Source organism: Arvicanthis niloticus, chromosome 12 (assembly GCF_011762505.2).
Source record: "Arvicanthis niloticus isolate mArvNil1 chromosome 12, mArvNil1.pat.X, whole genome shotgun sequence".
Taxonomy (NCBI): Eukaryota; Metazoa; Chordata; class Mammalia; order Rodentia; family Muridae; genus Arvicanthis; species Arvicanthis niloticus.
In genome coordinates this window covers 40,553,709-40,569,743 of record NC_047669.1, presented here as the reverse complement: position 1 = coordinate 40,569,743, position 16,035 = coordinate 40,553,709, and the positions used below count along the sequence as shown (strand labels likewise).

Genomic DNA, 16,035 nt, shown 5'->3' with positions numbered 1-16,035 from the left:
TCATACTGTAGCAGGTACATAATTAGGAAAAAATTGCTTTGTATATCCAAGGAGCTCAGGTTGAGAGACCTTCCCAGTGGTCCACAACTTCCAGAGGTGGCACTTTAAGACCCTAATGAGATTCTCTGTCTTTCTTTCTTTTGCAAACATCCTGTTTCTACTTAAACTTTTCCCTACTGTCTTAGGGTTTCCATTGCTGTGAAGAGACACTATGACCAAGGCAACTCTTATATTAGTTGGGGCTGGTTTACAGGTTCAGAGGTTCAGTCTGTTATCATCAAGGTGGGAACGTGGCAGCTTCCAGGCAGGCATAGTGCAGGAGGAGCTGAGAGTTCTACATCTTCATCTAAAGGAAGCCAGGAGCAGACTGGCTTCTAGGCAGCTAGGAGGAGGCTCTCCAAGCCCCAGCTATTCTAACAAGGTCACACCTCCTAATAGTCCCACTCCTGGGCCAAGCATATTCAAACCACCACACCTACTAGCTTCAGCTTCTATTGGATTTAACTATAGCAATGGATTCTATGACGTTCCTTTCAAGATTTCTTCATTGGAATGCTAGTGTGAAGAAGGGCTGTCCTTTTTTCTGTTCACATCACTGTACACTTGCCATTATATTTGTTTCTTTTAGTTGGCTTCTTCCCTCCCTCCCTCCCTCCCTCCCTCCCTCCCTCCCTCCCTCCCTCCCTTCTTCTCTTCCTTTGAGACAGGGTTTTATTATATAACCCTGGCTTTGGTGGAACTTGATATGTAGAACAGAATGGACTCAGACTCACAGAAAATGCTGAGACCAAAGGTGTGCATCACCATGCTCAGCTACTTTGTTTTTGAGATAAGACTCAGCTTAACTCAGTCACTATCGCCCCATCAGTGTGTGTGTGTGTGTGTGTGTGTGAGAGAGAGAGAGAGAGAGAGAGAGAGAGACAGAGAGAGAGAGAGAGAGAGAGAGAGAGAGAGAGAGAGAGATTTTGTGCTAATTTTTTTTTTCCAAATTTGACAATTGAAAATCTTTTTGGTTTGGACTCTGTAAACCCACACTGGCCTCAAATATGAAATCCACCTGCCTCAGCCTCCCAGCTGCTGGGATTTCAAGCGTGTGCTCTTCATGCCTTTGATCTACACTCATCTCCATTGAGCACTTCCTTTTTTTCTGACACCAAGATGTCATAGGCTCACTTTGTAACCTCCCCATCCCCAGCCTTAATAATTCATACTTTTTCTTAAACACATACACAGGCGCGCACACACACACACACACACACACACACCTCTAAACAGGGTAAAGATGACACATAATCACTATGTACCAGACTCCGAATGACATTGTCAGGGAAGATATTTAGATTGATGTGAAAGAATTCATGACCTTTACTCCTTATTTTTCTATGACTTCTATATTTTGAAGCTTTCTTTCCTACAAGTTTTACTACTTATATATGCGCTCATTCATTTCCCCCTAAGACGTATATTTAGAGCGCAGTGTATCGCTCGAGACTGCCCTGCTACCAACACACAATGCTGTCATTTCAGTCAAAAGCAAAAAACTGTTTTTAGTTGGAGTAGACCTGGTTATCAAAGGCAAGCGTCTGGTGGAGGACAGAGTTGCTCAGGATTAGAATTACTGATGATTTTTTTTTTTTTTTTTTTTTTTTTTTTACTAGTATCTGTCCCTATACACTTACAATGAAACGGCCCAGGGACTTTGATGGACTCCATTCTTGTTGAACTGATTCCTTATGCAGGACCTTGCTTATCTTGCTGAGATGGTACTAAAATTTCTGCCCTCAATTCTCATGGTACCTCTTTCATCTTTATAGGTAGTTGAGGAAAATTTCCCAGCCTTTATCGCTCTCATTTTTCTTCTATTTTTGGTCCAGATAACCTCCGTTAGGCTATTGGATGATGGGGAATTGTGCAGCACTGTCCCCCCCCACCCCCAGCAGAATAATTACCATCATCACAAGGCTAGCAGTGTCTGCTTGTGAAAGGTCAGCACTGTTTGTTGGCTGTTGGCATTCTCACAGCAGGAGGGATCGGAAGCATCATTGGATGCTCACCTGAGCCTCCAGCTAGTTCTCTCGGCCATTTGTCTTAGTGGCCTTTGAGGTCTCTGGTGGGGCTAGAGTATGCAGGCTGGGGAAGACTATGAGGAACAGTGGTTGCTACTGGGAAGCAAATTCTTGTCTCTGGGTGGAGGCATTCCAGTGCAGAGTCTTAGGGTCACACACACTCCTGTCAGTAACCCCTCATCCACGCTCTGTAAGTAGGTCCAGTAAACTCATTGGTTGCCCAGGGTGAACATTGGTAGAGCCGAATCTTGGTTTGTCTTGGGACTGTTGTGGGTTGGAGGATATTGATTAGTGTCCCCTGTGGAGGACATACCTGTAGTACATGGGAAACTCAAAAATCCAAGAAACACTTTTTTTTAAAAATTTTTAAAAATTAATCTTTTTCTAGTTTCAAATTTTTATTGGATATTTTCTTTATTTACATTTCAAATGTTTTCCCCTTTCCAGGTCTCCCCTTCGGAAAACCCCCAAGAAATGCTTTTTAAGCAACTTCCGATTATTTGAAATCAGTCAGGAAACACTTTTGTGCAAATTGACCGCAAGGGGGCACTATAGGCACGTGCGTTTCGCTCCTCAACAGCGCCTATGTTTAAAGAATGAATGTCAGGTTCGGTAATTGATTTGCTTTGCTTGACTAAACTCTGGTAGTAAATATAATTAACATTCTCGTGGAAATGGTAATTGCTTCCTGTGTGATGTATACTTTTCTTTTTAACATGTATTTGACACAAAATAACTGAATCTGCCAAATTACCAGGGGTAAAATTGTAACTTCAAAATCACTTTTAATTCTCATTCTCAGTAAATATTTTCTTTGTGCCCCAGGTGTGTTCTCTGCAGGTCTCTGGCTATGCAGCATTGATACATTAAGACAGCTCAGCTGGTAAAGCCCTGACCGCCTAGCCTCAGAACCTGAGTTTGATACCTGGCTTCCGAATAGCAGAAGGAGAGAACTTACTCTTATAAACTGTTCTGACTTACCTCCCCGCAACCCCCCCCCGGAACCCCCCCCACACACAAACTCTCTCTCTGGCATGCACACACATATGCATACACTGAATGTAATAAGAATCCACTCCTATAAGCTATCCTTTGACTCTCTCTCTCTTTTTTTTTTTCCCTCTGGCACACACACACACACACACACACACACACACACTGAGTGTAATAATATTATAAAACAACAAAGTTGGGGCATGCTGGAGGTGAAGCAACACTTGATAGCCTGCTGAGGTTTTGTTTTCTCACTGTGATTCTTTTGGCCTCCTGAGATGGAGTCATTGCTGTGTGCCTAAGTTGGTCTTGAACTTCCTAGCTCAAGCAATCCTCCTGCCTCAGCCTCCTGAGTAGTGCACCTCCTGAGTGTACCCTGCCAAGGAAATTACTCTTGAATAAGTCAAATAAATGTTTATTATTTGCCTTTCTAACCATATTTGCCAAATTTAAACTTTTTGCAGAATACCAGTTGCTTTTCTGCTTAGTCGCTGAACCACTAAAGATGCCTAAGGGGGGAAAAGTTAAAAAAATGCACTATCAGGGAAAATCCTGCAACGTTGCCACTGAATGACAACAGGAAATGCCATCCATAAGCTAGCAGACCAGCAACTATATAGGCATAGTTGTATTTATGGGGCTAGTCTTCATCTGTTTTTGGAGGTAAACAGCAGAATAGATTACATTTCTGCATTTTCTTTACATAAACAAGCTGGAAAGTATGCATTTTTTAAAAGAGAGATTTGGAAGAGATAAATAATTTGGATTGAGTAACATGGGCAGCATTAAGGAGTTAAATAACTTGAAATCCATCTCGAACAGGCGGACTTTAAATGTCTAGGTCATATAACGTTTACATTCCAATCGTGGCTTGACTGGTGACTGAATGATCAGGTTGTGATTGGTGCTGAACCCCGGGGTGTGTGTAACAAGTGGCATGAAATGATTGGTGTTATTTGGAGATTACACATTTGAGTTATTGAAAACAGGAACAAGTTTATATCCTCAGGGAAAAGCTGAAAGAAATGGCTGGCCTTTCTGAGCACATGTTTTTTTTTTTTTCAAAGGCCTTGAAGTGGCCCTGAGAAGCTGGGCGTGGGGCTCACCTGCTTGATTCTGCCTCTGGCAGTGACCCTTCATGGGCTCAGCTCAGGGCCTTTTCTCAAGGTGTCTGTTCTGAACATCAGGGACACTGATAGAAACTTTAAGGAGGTTGAATGAACTTACATGAGATAACGTGTGTGAGTGTGGCAACCAGAGCCCAGGACAGAGTTAGCTTGTAAGGCACATTAGCTGTTACCACATGATTTGAAACCTTGTTTGTTGCTTCCTCTGTGGCATCTCCCAAGGGAGTTGTAAAGGCGGACGGATAGCAACTCTCACTGAAAGGTGTTCTAGTGCTGGTGTTACAGTGTGTAGCTGGGTTACCATGTGGGTCCATGTTGCTGACGCTCTATAGTACTGTTTCTGATTCCTAAGACCTGAATCACTTGTGGAGCATGATCCATCTCGAGGCACTGCCTTCGTCTCTGCATTTGACAATGGTGGTTTTCCCGAATTAAAATTTGAATTTAGAACATTTAATGGAGCAGGAGGCCTTGTATTAATATTGCTATATTAAAATTTGTATATATATGTCTGTGTGTGACTATCGCCTATATATATCTTAGTGTGAGATTAAGTTATTATTTGGCTTTCAGGCATTGGGATAAAAACTGCTTCCATTCTGGATAAAACTGGATAGATGCTTGCATTTCCTTGGGTTTTGTCTTCCTTTATTTTGAACTTCGCTGAACACACACATACACAGAAGGAATGCCTGAAGTGTTCTTTGCCCCTGGTGCCTTCCAATAACCCCCACCACCCACATCCACTTCTCATCTTCCCATTTTAGTGTCAGGGGGAATGCCTGGGATTTCTTCAAGCTATGACAACAGGAAGTAATAATGCCTCTAAGCTTACAGGCCAGCAAATATGTGGATATAGTTCTCTCTTTTTTTTCTTTTCTGTTAACATTTTTTTGTATCTGATTTTGGTGCTGAATTTCAGAATCTTATGATAGATTCCTCCCTCCCCCCCCCCCCTTTTTTTTTCTTTGTAGAAACTGATGACCTAGAAGTTTCTCAAGGCTCAGGAATTTTTCCTTCCGGACATTTCTACAAAAACCAGTGGAGGCCCAGGAGGTTTAAGATGCGCCATTTTAATGACCCCGACAACGTTACAGAATGCTTGCAAAGAAAAATGGTGTATTTATTCGGTGACTCAACAATCAGGCAGTGGTTTGAATACCTCACTGCATTTGTTCCAGGTTGGTGCTTTGCTTTTGGTTTCCTGACTGTTCCCAGTATGCGTGAAATCATGTTTGAGATAAACAGACTCACTTTTGAGCCTGAAGAGAGGAGTCAGGTGAGGAGGGATCTCTCTGTAAAGAACCTGTAACCCTGGGAGATAGTGACAGACAGCGTCTGGTTGCCCGCAGAGTCTTGCTTTGGTGGAGCCACCGTGTTCTCACGAGGCTCATGCCATCGGCCCTCTCTGACCTTGGATGAGTCATGCGCATGCTCTATCCAGGGCTTCCTTCTCTGTGTCAGATTAGACAGCTGCGCTATGCCGCCTCACAGGTTTCCTTCACCTCTAATATTCTGGATCATGAAACTGTCGGGCACTGCCGGTTGTCTCTTTTCCAGTTCCATATGGCTCCATTCTAGGTCTGTACAAGATTTTACTGGAAGGAAGCAGCCAAATGTATCTCTGTAGCCAAGGCATCCATGGGGCTTCTCATTGAGACAGAGATGGCTGCTCTTGAGAGACTCTGGGCAAGGTCCAGCATTCTTAGCCTCGCTCTAAGACTACACTCTAGATCCAGAGTAAGACTGTACTCAGCCCCAGGAGGCGCTGTCTTCTTTCTCTAAGTGTGTGCCCTTACCTGTTAAGGAACAGGTGGTGTCGTGGGAACTGTTTGTGTGTTTTTGTGTACGTGTGTGTTTATGGGTGGAAGTAGGCGTGTGTGAAGGAATGAGTATAGAGGCTGAGGTCAGCCTTGAGTGTTGTTCTCAGGCGCTGTCCAGCTCATTTTGTGAGACTGAGTCTTTCACTGGCCTAAGAGACCTGATTATGGCTTCCCCCCCCCCCCCCCCCCCGCTCTGCCCTCCCCCTCCCCAGCTCCTCCCTGCTTCCTCCCCGCTCTGCCCTCCCCCTCCCCCCAGCTCCTCCCTGCTTCCTGATGTGTGCTGCCCCCCAGATTTGCCTCAGGTCCCCGTGCTTGTGTGGAGAGTACTAATTGAGTCTTCTTCTGCTCAACCTGTGTGGGGATTTTTTTTAATGGTTGTAAATGGAGGGTTTTTAATTTAAAGATTTATTTATTTATGCATACAAGTACTTTGCATATATGTCTGTGCACCAGAAAACAACATCAGATAGTTGTGAGTTGCCATGTGGGTGCTGGGAATTGAACTCAGGGTCTTTGAAACAGCAGTGAGTGCTCTGAACCATTGAGCCTTCTTTCCAGCCCTGTAAACAGAGGTTTTTATTTCATTTTATTTATTTATTTATTTATTTATTTATTTATTCATCCATTCTAATATAAATTCTCATTGTTTTGTGTATGAGTTGCTTCTGATGCTTTTTCATCATGTCTAATTTTACTTTTTAAAAGAAAAGGAAGCAGGTTTTTTACCCCCAAAGGTAGGAAGTCAGTTCCGGTTTTTCTCTTTTCATTGAAGCAGATATGGTTGAATTCCTCTGGTGGAGGAAGCAGCGTGTGGTGCGGTGCTGGCTCAGCCCTGGTGCTGACCCCGCAGGCCTTCAAGGCCTCTGGAGCCGCCTCTTCATAATTTCTGATGACGTGGCTCGATATTTCCTTTAGTAGCAATATGATCACATGGACTGTTTTGATCATTTTCCACAAGACCCTTTACAGACAGATTTTTATCTGATAAAATAAAGCCTCGTGTGGGTGCCCGATCTTTATCAAAAGAAAACGCTAGTGTGAACTTTTATCCACTTTAACTCCGGAGGCAAATAGTAATGAGTCAAGCAGGAGAGTCTAAAGGAGAAGCTGGGCATGCCAGAAAGGAAAGAGTGAAACTAGCCCTAGCCCTTAAGGGGAATATAGGAATAGTCTGATCTGATTTATGGTACCTGTCGAAGGGAAGTAGGCACAGTAGAGTTGCCAAGGAAGTGTGAACAGAATGGCATTATCAATATTTACTGTGTGTGTGTGTGTGTGTGTGTGTGTGTGTATTTAGTTTGAGACAAGCTTTACTGTGTACTCCTGATAGTCTGCAGGTTGCTTCATATATCAGCCTGGCTTTGCTTATGAGGAATCCTCCTGCCTCAGCCTCCCATATGTGTAGCGTTTATAGGAACTGGGCCATGAAACACAGCTTAAGGGGAAGGAGTGAAAAGATTTCTAATTTGTGCTGTTGACACCTCCTGCCCCCAACACACACTTTTCTTTCTTTTTCTTTTACCTGAGACATGCTATCACTATCTGGCTAGCCTGGAATTTACTATGTAGACCAGGCTGGTCTCATGATCCTAGAGATCCATCTGCCTCTGCCTTCCTAGTGATCAGGGTGTGCACTATCATACCCCACTTAACTTTGTTAATTCTTATGTCAGACAAGTTTTCTTGTAAGGTTTTCACTATGAAGGTAAACTTAAAAGTCAAAAGAAAGATAACCACTTTTTTCCTTTGCATATTGGAAGAACAAGGAACCTGCTTTCTTGTTTTTGTTCTTTTAGATTCAGAAGTATAATTTAGATTATTTTTCTTTCTAAAAAAAATACTGATTTGTTTACCTATTTTGAGGTAAGATCTCTCTCTCTCTGTAGCCCTGGGAAGCTTTAAACTCAGTAATCCCCCCCCTCGACTTAATCTCTTAAGTGCTGGTATTAAAAACATGCTATCATTCTTTGCTTAAAAATTTGTTTTAATTGATAAATACATGCAGGTATTTATTTATTTAGAGGGTACATTGGGACCTGTTGATAGAATGATTTTATCAAGCTAACTATCATACCTGTAACTTCATATACTTATTTATTGGCAGTGACAACGTTTGGAATCTCTTTGGGACATTCTAAAGTATGTTATTATCAACGATAGCCACTGTCCCGGGCCTCACAATGTACCTCAGTATGCTAGGTCTCACAAACTGTCTCTTCCTCATTAGCATAGGTATCTCTGATTAACTTCTCTCCTTTGCTTCCCAAGTTCCCCAGCTTTTGGTGAGTTTCTACTCTCTGAGTGTTAAGCTCTTACAGTTACTACACAGAAGAGAGGCCGTGGTGTATTTTTCTTTCTGTGCCGGGCTTATTTCACTTAGCGCGGCATCATTCCGGGCCTAGTTACGTTGTTGCAAATGGCAGCATTTTCAAAAAGATATGTGTGGTTACTGAAATCTGCTAGTAAAACAGAAGTTACAGACCCTGTCTCAGAACTACTCATCTGTCAGGATAGAATATGAATGTCAACTGCATTCTTGGCTTGATGGAGCTAATCATCTTAGACATGCACAGACTGTAACTGATAATATTGCTTATTATGTGATGCTTTGGCCTGATTTGAATAATTATGGCACTAGACTAAAGGTCCATTGATGCAAAATGGGACACAGGCAATAGGTATTTCCGTTAAGCTTATACCGAGTCTCTTTCTTGTAATTCTATTTTTAAAACCGTTTGCAAAGCCACTTGAATATTTAGAACGTGTGCGTTTAGATGGAATGTTTTCATGAATTTGATTTTTTCCTTGTTTCAGATTTAGTACAGTTTAATTTGGGTAGTCCCAAGAACGTTGGTCCCTTCCTCGCAGTGGACCAGAAACACAACATCTTGCTCAGATATCGCTGTCATGGTCCACCCATCCGCTTCACGAGCGTCTTCAGTAATGAGCTGCGTTATGTGGCAAATGAACTGAACAGGATCGTGGGAGGGAAGAACACAGTGGTGGCCATAGCTGTGTGGTCTCACTTTAGCACATTCCCCTTGGAAGTCTATATCCGGAGGCTCAGGAACATTCGACGAGCAGTGGTCCAACTCCTGGACCGAAGTCCTAAGACTGTGGTTGTCATCCGGACAGGCAATGCCCAAGAGCTGGGGCCTGAGGTGAGCCTTTACAACAGTGACTGGTATAACTTTCAACTGGACACTGTCCTTCGGAGGATGTTTTCAGGGGTTGGAGTCTACCTTGTTGATGCCTGGGAGATGACCTTGGCTCATCACCTACCCCACAAGCTGCATCCAGATGAAGTTATTGTGAAGAACCAGCTGGACATGTTCCTATCCTATGTATGCCCCTGGGAGACTTAGCTATCCTGAAGTTCACTGGAGCAATCCTGATCAGTGACCGTTCCCGTTGACCTGCAGCATAGAAAAATTTGTGATCAACTGTGTTGTGAAATGGATACTCTCAACTTGTGGGACATTTCAGAAAAGAGCTGTATTTTGCATAATGACTGGTAATGAACTTAGGCAGTGTATGCACTTGTATCTACCTATAGGATCTTTCCGTCTTCACTTAGCCATCGTAAAGCTCTAACTTACGCATCTACACACTGTATTGCCTTTGTAACCAAAGATACTAATGAGTGGTTAAGAACTAGCTTCTCCTGGGGTGGAGGTGACTGTGTTGATGCCCATGAGAGGTGTTTTGATGTAAACAGAAGGGATAGATTTGGTTGGCAGTGCTATGTTTGCCACTTACCCAGTAAAGGACATTGAACATGTCTTCATGAATAGCATGAAGTTCCCTCCTCAGGAATAGAGAGGGATTATTGCTAACAGTTCCTGTGGCCACAGTGAAGACTGCCCTATCTCAGGAGTTTCTATTGACTTTTTTTTTTTTTTTCTCAATTACTTGTCAAGGCCAATGTGTGTGGTCAGAATTTTATATGAGGATATTAACCATTTCCTGCTTTTCTCTGGAAAGGAGCAAAATGAAAGAGCACACAGTCTCTGTTTTGGATTGGTATGGACACTGGAGAATTATTTCTTACTTGATTCAGCCGAATTTTATGTGATGAATTCTTATTCTAGGATAACCATTTTTGGAAACAAATATGTAAATAGAAGTTTATTTTTATGTTCCAAAGCTTGTGGGTTTTGAGAACTGACTTTTATGTAAAGAGTGTCACTGGCTCTCATAAAATTGTAGGGTTTCTCCCCTCAGCAGTTCCAAATGTTTCTCTTTGCTCTTGGCTGTCATGACATGACATCAGACATGAAACCAGACCAGAAGTTAATAAAATTAGATATCAAAATCCATGAGAAGTATTTCTTGCTTTAGGCATGAAGTGTACATACAGATTGTCTCATGCTTGCATGTAAGAAGCCACTGTTGAGCTATCTGCTCTTCCTTCTGGCTCTTTGGACTGTGGTTCAAGCCTAGGGCCTTGTGCACACTAGGACGTTGCTCTACCAACTGAGTTACATTCCTAGCCCATTTCTGGACACCCTCAAAATAACAGGATTGGTCATTTTATTGGACATTGTCTTATTAATATCAAATGGATTTAAATTAAATTTAGGATCATTGAATAAGTAGCTTTTGCATTATGAGAGGTTATAATTTACTTTTGCTTTCTCTGAACAGACCTGTATAAACACTGGGCTGGCTTGGGAAATGAAAACAGATGCTAAAGCAAAATAAAATAAATAAATAAATAAATATGCATCCTTCAGAAATGGATTATCTGGGCTCTTAATGCAAAGGACTTAAATTATTCCTTTCCTACTCTTGGGGATTTATTAAGTTTATAAAATATTTCGTTTTATGTTTATAAAATATAATTGTTTTTGGAGTTTAGGACCAGTGAAGTTAAATGTATTATGCTAGCTTAGGTTTTGCAATACTGAAGCTTGAACCTACAGATGAATAAGCATTGTGATGAATAAGCATTGTGATGAATAAGCATTGGACCACTGGGCTAACCCCCAGCCCTTCCTTCCTTCCTTCCTTCCTTCCTTCCTTCCTTCCTTCCTTCCTTCCTTCCTCCCTCCCTCCCTCCCTCCCTCCCTCTCTCCCTTTCTTCCTTTCTCTCTTTCACCTTTTTTTTTGTTTGTTTGTTTTGGTTTTTCGAGACAGGGTTTCTCTGTGTAGCCCTGGCTGTCCTGAAACTCACTCTGTAGACCAGGCTGGCCTCGAACTCAGAAATCCGCCTGCCTCTGCCTCCGCCTCCCAAGTGCTGGGATTAAAGACATGCGCCACCACCGCCCGGCTCTCTTTCATCTTTTAAACTTTTAATTTTAAGAGAAGGTCTCCATAAGTCCATAGGCTGGTCTTGAATTTGCTTTGTAGCCTATGCAGGCTTTGAATTTTCCTCCTTCCTGCCTTAGCCTCTCCAGTAACTGGGCCTATACGGCTGTGCCGCCAGCCTGGTTAAATAGCTCATTTTAAGCCAGGTGTGATGGCATATGCCTTTAATACTAGCACTTGGGAGACAGAGGCAGGTGGGTTTCTGAGTTTGAGGCTAGCTTGGTGAATTTCAGGACAGCCAGGGCTATACAGAGTAACCCTGTCTCAAAAAAACAAAACCAAAAACAAACAAACAAACAAACAAACAAGCTCATTTTGAATCGTTTTTAAGCTTGCAGTATTTGAGAAAAATGAGTTAGGAACCATACCTCCAGGGATTATGGAATGAGTCACCTTCGTGACAAATGCCAAGAGATTCTAATGTGGTTTTAGGGTTTCACACTTTGAGAAACAGTGACAAAGAAAGATTGATCTAGAGAAGTAACATTGCTTATCTGTTATTTCAAGGCTTTATTAAGCACTTAATTCTGGCCATGATTTAATAGTTTAGGTGATACTCCATTAACTCTGGCCATGATTTAATAGTTTAGGTGATACTCCATTAACTCAAGTTAGAATTAAACTCACGTACATGGAGTCTATGCCCTGCCTGGCTACAACTGGTTTGACTTCCATAAGGGTATGCTGTGTTTTGAGAACTTCTCAGCATTTCCCTGGGAGGATTTCTGGGAGGCAGGTAAGGAGGAGTTACTTTCCAGTTAAAATCAAGCACCAACCACCATTGCTTTAGAGTGATTGGTTTCCATAGCTGATTTCTTGTAACCTTCTTTAGTTTTTGCTTTTCAGCTTGGTTGCACAAGGTCTTGACAATTTGATAGCACCATCTCTTGAAGTCTTCCAGTCACCTTTATCTCTCTTTGGCCTTTTACGCTCTTGTGTAGAAATTTTTATAGAAGTTAAAATGTTACCTAAATATTTCCCAGAGCAGTTAGACACAGGCTGAGCATCTCTAATCAGAAAATCCCAAATCCTCCCAAATTTACAGCTTTTTGAATTCTTGACATCACAAGTAGAAAAATTTCACCTGCCATTACATGATGAGTTGCACTCAAATGACAGCTGTGGGGCTGGGGAGATGGTTCAGAGTTCAGAGTGCTTTCTGATTTTCCAGAGGACTGAGTCTGAATCCCAGCTCCCAAGCCAGGTGACTTACAAACCACCAATAATTGACACTCCAGATAGATCCAGACCATCAGTGTACCTGCATTCATGTGGTATTATTCACTCACACTGACATACACAGAAACACACACACACACACACACACACACACAAAGAATAAAAGTTTGGTATAGCATTTGCTTTTAATCCCAGGACTTGGGAGATAGAGGCAGGCAGATCTCTGTGAACTCAAGGCCAGCCTTGTCTATATAGTTCTATACTAACAAAGAATTATTTGGTGAGACACTGTCTCAAAACAAAATACAACAAAACACCCAAATACATGCAATAAGGATTAAAAAAAGATCTTAGAAATAAATTTTTAGAAGGTAGACATACTAAATGTTATATAAAAAAATTTTCAGGTTATATATGTAAAGTATATGTAAGACATATATTTCCTACTTAGGCTTGTTATGCATTAATGAATTATACATATATGTGTATGTGAATAATATATATGTATACATACACGCACACATACACACTCATACATACATACACACACAAACATTCCCAAATCTAAAATAATTTAAAAATCTAGCAGTTCTGGTCTCATGGACTTCAGATAAGGGCTTTTCAACCTTATAAAAAATTTATTATAGGTTAATTAGTCCCATATACTTGTGAATGTTAGCATGTCAGATAAAATGTTTAAATACATATTTCTCATAATAAATAAATAGGGAATCATAATTTTAAAAACTACAATGATTTAATTAAGGATACAGTCTATACAGTCTAGCCAAGTACAATGAATATTAGAATTTTGATAGGCTTTCTTTCTGGTTTTTTTTTTTTTAAACCATATAAAATTGATCCTCTTTATCTCTAGGTTCCATATCACTGGATTCAGCCAAGTTCAGATAAAAACATTTAGGAAAATTCTGCATCTGTACTAAATGTGTAGAGACTTTTTATGTCATTCTCTGTGTAATAATCAATAAAGCGTAACATCTACTTACATAGCATTAACATAGTATTAGGTATGGTAAGTAGCCTGGAGATGATTTAAGGTATATGGGAGGATGTTGCTGGTTATACACAAATACTATGCCATTTTTCTATAATGGACTTGAGTGTCCATAGATTATAATATAAATTCCAGCACCCAAAATGGTGGAGTTAGAATCACAGGGGACTTGTAATTTGGACCTTTAAAAAAAATTTAACCTACAGTTTAAATATTTTTATACGTTAAATAGCCTTAATAATTACAAAGGCCGGCCTAAAAGGGCACTATCTAGAAACAGTTTTACTATGTCAGTTGGCCATTATGGTTGGATGTTTGGGCTTGTAACAAAATATTAAAATTGGTTTACATACATTTTTGTTGAAATGAAGTATGAATTTGTGGGGCTGGAGAAATGGGATAGCAGTTAAGAGGGGTTGCTGTCCTTGCAGAGGGGTTGGAGTCCCACCACGACCTGACTCTGGCCTCTGCAAGCAGTGCATGCATCTGGTATGTGTGCACACACATACACACACACCTGAGCTGAAATGATTGGCTATTGTGACAGGAAAAGCCCATAATAAGAACATTCTATGGGAATTATACCTCCTACAAGTTATCCTATTAAAAATAACCTCTCTCGGAGCTGGAGAACTGGTTTAGCAGTTAAGAGTATGTGTTGCTCAAAGAGGTCCCAAGTGTGCTTCTCACCATTGCCATGAGGCACCTCACAGATGTTTGTGGTTCCAGCTCCAGGATATCCAGCCCCCCTCCACTAGTCTGTGGGCGCCCGTGCTCACTTGCACAGACTCCTTTATATGTACATATGAACTTAATGTGGCATGTATAGAACAGACTTCATGTTTTGAATATACACATGCACATACACATGCACATGTACATATACATATATATGCCACCTGACAGATTTTCCTGGCTAGAGAAAATACATTTCAGATCAATTAAATCAGGCAAGAACAAATATGACAAGCCTTTACATATTCATGTAATACATGCAGGAGTCTCCTGGACTGAACAGGCAACCTGGCTGCATGGGACTGACTTAGACCCTCTGCATATATGTTACAGTTGTGTAGTTTGGTCTTTTTGTGGGACTCCTAACAGTGGGTGCAGGAGCTGTCTGTGACTCTGTTACCTGATTTGGGGCCCTTCCCCCCTCCTGGGTTGTCCCCTCCAGCCTTAGTAGGAGAGGAAGTGCTTAGTCTTACTGCAACTTGGTAAGCCATGACTGGTTGATAGCCATAGGAGGCCTGCCCTTTTCTGAAGAGAAATTGAGGAGGAGTGGGTGGGGTAGGGGTAGGGGGCCGGTAGGAGAGGAGGGAGGGGAAATTGCTGCTGTCAGGATGTTAAAAAATAAAAAGTGAGTCTCCTGTTTCTGGACCCAGATGAAGAGAATGACAGTCACGGAGAGGGGCAGGGAGGGAACTGTCTCCTACACAGCCGCTGAGGATTTAGGGTTGGTTTACTCTACAATGCAGGCCTAGTGCACGCAGGATGGCTGCGACTTGGGGGGGGGGTGGGCAATAAATATGATTTTGGATTGCTGTTTCCTCTTTCAAAGTGGGTAGGCAGTACCCTAGTGCTGGGAGCACCTGGGAATCTTGGGGTAGAGAGCAGGCCATGGGGGACCAGAGAGCTGTTGAGGCAGAAGTTTGATTCACAGAAAAGAGGGGAGCAAAAGTGTGCATCGTCAGTGCAGTTTAACCCCTTCTTTCAAGTGCACTTACCTTTAAAATTTTATAATTTTTTTTTGTTAAATGACATTGTAAAATATGGATTTTTAAGCAAGAGGATTAAGAGAAAAAGAAGGCCCCAGCAAAGGGGGCACGTCTTTCCATGTGGGCTTCTCTGAGAGAGAACTGCCAGAAACTCATTTTAGGATATTTACTTTTTAAAATATGCTAACCGAGATGCATCACACACATACAGAATTTCCTTTTCATTATTATTTTTTAACCAAACGAGAGGTAGTCGAGTCTCTTGATCTTTATGGATCTGAATTGATGATGTAGATGAACATAAAACACTCTTGCTGCCCCAATAGGACAGGGGGGTGTTTCCTACGTAATCACAAAACTAGACTGTAACAACGAATGCCTGGAGATGATGAAAGAAAAGAAGAAACGGTTCTGAAATCACTGTAATGAGGGTTCCAAAACTGAGCAGCGAAACTCGATGCTGTCAGGAGAAACCCCTTCAGTGTTGTGCAATGGCTTGCCAGCAGTCAGGACCACTTTGCTATCACCTGTGCCAGCAGTCCTCCAGCTAAGGAGCCCTGCTTCGTTTATGGTGCAGATGAGGAACACACAACAGAGATGCCACTTTCTGACTGCCCTGCTCACCATACTCAACCGGGGGAAGTAGTCCTCCAGACCGTTCCGTTTCCACGCCTCTGAGGCCACAGTGAAAACATGAAATTCGTAGAGGCGACTCTAACGAAGAGGCCTAATCCCCTAGATTCCCGGGACACTGGGACAGGTGTCCTGAAAACAGCTTTGCGGGGCCTCAGTCCTCCGCGCGGC

General features: G+C 41.9%; 1 protein-coding gene across 4 annotated transcripts in view; it reads left to right on the top strand.

Annotated features, from left to right (window-relative positions):
- The window catches only part of Nxpe3 (neurexophilin and PC-esterase domain family member 3), a 44,076-nt gene extending 33,328 nt beyond the window's left edge, over positions 1-10,748 (top strand). For all 4 annotated transcript variants that reach the window (XM_034515658.2, XM_076943019.1, XM_076943018.1 and 1 more), the window contains 2 exons: positions 5,161-5,367; positions 8,824-10,748. In XM_034515658.2, the coding sequence (XP_034371549.1) occupies positions 5,161-5,367; positions 8,824-9,374 (758 nt within the window). In that variant the 3' untranslated portion in view covers positions 9,375-10,748. The remainder of the gene's footprint in view (positions 1-5,160; positions 5,368-8,823) is intronic.
- The last annotated feature ends 5,287 nt before the right edge of the window (positions 10,749-16,035 follow it).